This window comes from Dermacentor albipictus, chromosome 1 (assembly GCF_038994185.2).
Source record: "Dermacentor albipictus isolate Rhodes 1998 colony chromosome 1, USDA_Dalb.pri_finalv2, whole genome shotgun sequence".
Taxonomy (NCBI): Eukaryota; Metazoa; Arthropoda; class Arachnida; order Ixodida; family Ixodidae; genus Dermacentor; species Dermacentor albipictus.
In genome coordinates, this window is record NC_091821.1 from 435,867,255 (window position 1) to 435,871,202 (window position 3,948).

A 3,948-nucleotide genomic window follows, 5' to 3' on the forward strand; every position below is an offset into this window, starting at 1 on the left:
GTGCGCGTACGCAGGTGTCACAAAGTCCGAAGCTTCTTGTTCAGTTTGCCATTGCACTCTTTTCTCCGAATAGAGACCGAGTGATAGCGCGGCGCGAAATCCTGGCGCATCGCTTACGTGGACATTTAGATCTAAGAAAAATTTAAAAAAGTATCGGAGAAAAAAGTTTCTGGCAGTATCAATGGAATCGCGTCGTCGCTAACGCGAGGCAGGCCGAGGTACAACGTAGAAAACTGGAACGGGCTGGGACATTCAAACAGACACTCCAAGTGACCCGGCCGTCCCTGCAAGTTCAAACAGTGGCAGCAACGTAACAAAACAAAGTTCTACAAAGCTAATACACAAGAAATACTCTAACTGAACATCTAGTAACGCGAACGTGTGACAAACTGTGGCAAAATTCTGAACTCCTAGATGCCACAGAAACGATGCCGTGGTGTACAAGCGATATGTATCTCATGTGCGCGCAGAAAGTTCTAGTATGTCTTTTCGGGAGTTGTTCCTATTGGTAAGTCGCTTGATGTTGCTCTGTCCTTCGTGATGGGGGTGCCCCGGTGCTTCACGGCCTCCCTTGGCATACGCACTAGTGTCTCTTGCATGGCACGCTTCCTATCCTCGCTTGTCACGAGGCCGGAGCTCTTGCGGGGCACTAATTGGTATTGCTGCCTAACGTCAATGTGACAGGGCACAAGTTCGGCGCCCACCACAAAAAGTGACATGAAGGCGGCAGCAATGGCAAGCTGCAACGTTGTGCGGCGGCCACCAAGGAGCGCTGGACTCATCTGGGCCAAGGTATCACCCAAGCGGCTGAAGGCGAGACCCACGGAGATACTAAGGCAGCGGGTCATGACCGGGTACGCGACGACGTATATGATGAGATAGAACGTAAAGCAGGCGGTTCCAGTTGCGCGCATTATAATTACGAGCGAATCACGCAACGCAGTCTGCTCCCGTGGGTCAGTGGCCAGGATGGTCAGTGTTACGGCAAAGACGAGTGCGGAGGTGCTCACGGTGTTCCTGTAGCCGAAGGTAGTAATGAACGGCGACGAGACCACGGGCACAATGAAGGACACGATGAAACTCAACGCGGTTGTGGTTTCCCCGACGGGAACACCGTCGTTAACGACGAAGGCGTCGAAGGCGTAGCTTATCGCAGCCCACATATAACACATGGTAATGGTGCAAGCTCTGAACCGTGGGCTGCAGATACCGCTGCTATTTCCAGCCTCCCGACTACGAGCCTTAATCGCCGCTGCTTGAGCTGCCATGAGATCTCGGCAGTGCTCTGGGGAGACCTTGTTTATACTTGCCGCACGCAAAGCGATGCGCTCGGCTTGTTTGATGTTGCCGGTCTCCAAAAGCCAGCTGGGTGACTCATCGATGATGTAATAAAGTAGCAGGAGAAGGCATGTTGGAACCATCAGTATCAGCTGCAGCGTCGCCCATCCTGCCTTCACGAGTTGAGCGGTAAACAGTGTGATCGGTGATAGCATGAACGTAGATATCGCGATGATGATTATATAATCACGATATTTTTCAATCGGCGACAATTCATAAACCAGCCCGTACACAGGTACCACGAGGGCACTCGTGGAGGCTGACACGACGGCACGCACACTCACGAAGAACTGGAAGTCATTCGGCATGGCACTAGCGGCGCTCGATATGAGGACTACAGGTACGGTGAAGAAGAGTACCGCCTTGCGGCCGACGCTGTCCGCGAGCGCTCCGACTGCAGGCAGCGTGGCTATGCTGGCAGCCGCGTACACGAGCCTCGCGACGTCGATGAGCCAGCGCCTGTCGCACACTAGGTTCCACTGGCTGACGATGTTGTTCCCGTACTCGCCGAAGTCGAACTCCCACGATGCGCAAGGCACGATGCGAGCCGCATGGCCACCGTCCGGGGGATCGCGCATTGTACAGTGGCTGTGCTCGCCTTTCTCGTCCACCGGTATGGCCAGCTGTTTCCACTCGTCCACGCTGAGGTTCTTCATGGAATCGGGCCGCCTGCACCAGTGATCCATTACGCCAGCTGTTAGCTTGAAACTGTCGATGTGCAGCCCGTAGTTGTAGAATGCGATGACTGCGACGAATACGTGTAGCATTTGGTAGGCGCCGCACCCATACGGCACCTGATTCCCTAACCGCTTCGGCACTGGCTTCACCAGGGCTAATTCGCCGGCCTCAGACAGTGGAGTCGTGGCCCGTCGGTCGTGGTGTGCGGCCATCCTTGAAGCTTGCTTCTTCTTCTATTGTGACCGCATGCGCGCAAGCTAATATGCACGAGCAAGGGCGTGTTGCGCGTGCCATGGATCAGCCGAAATGAACGAGGTACGTGCACTTTAAAAAAACGAGAAAGCTACTGTAGGCTAAGCTCCCGCACTTACTTCAAAATAATTGCATTTGCACTACAAAAAAATTACATCGCTATACGGCGTTCCACACGATAATATTCTTCATCAAGCGTAAACTAAAGAGAGACAGACAAAAGAGCATCCAAATGACCATCAAAGCATCAAATTGAGCATTAAATGGGGTAATGTGCCTCTGAGCTTAAGCTAAAAGGCGGAGATGAAGTGACTACCGCAAATGACGCGTTTTGATTTTGCAGAGCTGAAGACTCATTTCTCTGTGAAAAGGGTATATTTTATAACATCAAGGGTCTTACGGAAACCCGACTAGTCGGGGAAGATCATTGTCAATAAAACAGACGGCGCCTACCAAGGTAGAGTATATTGATATAAAAAACGTTTCGGCTGTCGCATAGGAGACTAGTTCACAAGGACAGCAACCGGCGAAGTACACTCGTTTAAGTACGTGTTATCACGTGCTGCAGATATCGCGCATATACTGGAGGACGGGGGTATGAGTACTTCTATTAAACCTATGCGCAGAGTCACAAATGATTAAAGTTACCAAGTGCAAGCGTCAGACCTTTTTTTATTTCGGTGGAGATCATGTACGCGCCATGCTATAGTTGATCTCGTGCCCAATTAGACGCAATATACTATACTTTGGTCAACGCCGTGTGCTTGATTGACACTGATGTCATTTGTTCTTTTACGCATTCGCTAAGCCTTCATATAGCAAATCAATGTCAACAGCTACATGAAAAGAACGCTAATACCAAGCTTCCTCAGGGGCCGTTCCTGAGTGCAAGCCAGGTGAAAACGCTGCGAGCTGACGTCAGCTTCTTCAAGCGCATGACATAAATCCCATTTGCACGCTGCATAAGAAAATACGCTGCGCCATTGAAAGCTTACGAGGCGATGATGCTATGCGAACAAACATAAGAAATTATCTGCAAGAGAACACTGAAGAGCATATGTAGCTTAGTGCGCCTGTAAGCCATCCGTCACAACCTGGCACATCACGCGCAGATGATGCACCCCTGAATCCTGAACCACCTGCTGCAGGGCACACGCAACAAGCTTCAGGTAATTTGCCAAGATGCGAAGAGCGCGTGAGGAGAAGCGCCCGCAACAAGAAGACACCAAAGAAGCTGCACGACTACATCAGGAAGTAACGGACCATTTTTTTTTTCACGAGGGGAAAAAGACCGCCATGGGGCCGAGGAACACAGTCGTACCTCACATGGGCTCCTGCTTTTCTCGCTATTTTGTGTGGAACATTGCCTGGAAACAAAGCGAATTTGGGACCCTCGGATTCCAGAAGTTGCAAGGCATCGTTTGACACCAGCCACGACGCAGTGAGTAGACCTTTACTCGAATAATCGAACCCTGAACATTCTGTGACCGTGCGCTCCAAGATAACCCTAACGCCGGGGCACCCGTGGCACGAGCGGAAGACCAGCGGCCTGCAGGCCTGCGGTGCACGAGCACGGCGCTCTCGCAGTAGGAGTGAATCACGCAGAACCAGCAACTGAGGCGAAGCGCGCCCGCTTTTCTGGAAACAGATGGCGAACGATTTACAAGAGCCGACAACGGC

The 3,948-nt window shown here is 51.6% G+C and overlaps 1 protein-coding gene across 1 annotated transcript; it reads right to left on the reverse strand.

The window, feature by feature from the left end:
* Window positions 1-957: 957 nt before the first annotated feature.
* LOC135907202 (solute carrier family 22 member 6-like) lies at window positions 958-2,228 on the reverse strand. Its single transcript, XM_070531147.1, has 2 exons — window positions 1,623-2,228; window positions 958-1,017 (listed from the first exon to the last, which is right to left on the reverse strand). Exons 1-2 carry the CDS (start codon window positions 2,226-2,228, stop codon window positions 958-960), a joined length of 666 nt encoding a protein of 221 aa, XP_070387248.1.
* Window positions 2,229-3,948: the final 1,720 nt, after the last annotated feature.

Excerpts from the sequence above, each read along its gene's own strand:
- LOC135907202 (XM_070531147.1), bottom strand. The coding sequence starts at position 2,228 with ATGGCCGCACACCACGACCGACGGGCCACGACTCCACTGTCTGAGGCC. Across the intron at positions 1,018-1,622 it reads CGAATGACTTCCAGTTCTTC|GAACACCGTGAGCACCTCCG; the intron begins GTGAGTGTGCGT and ends CTTCGGCTACAG.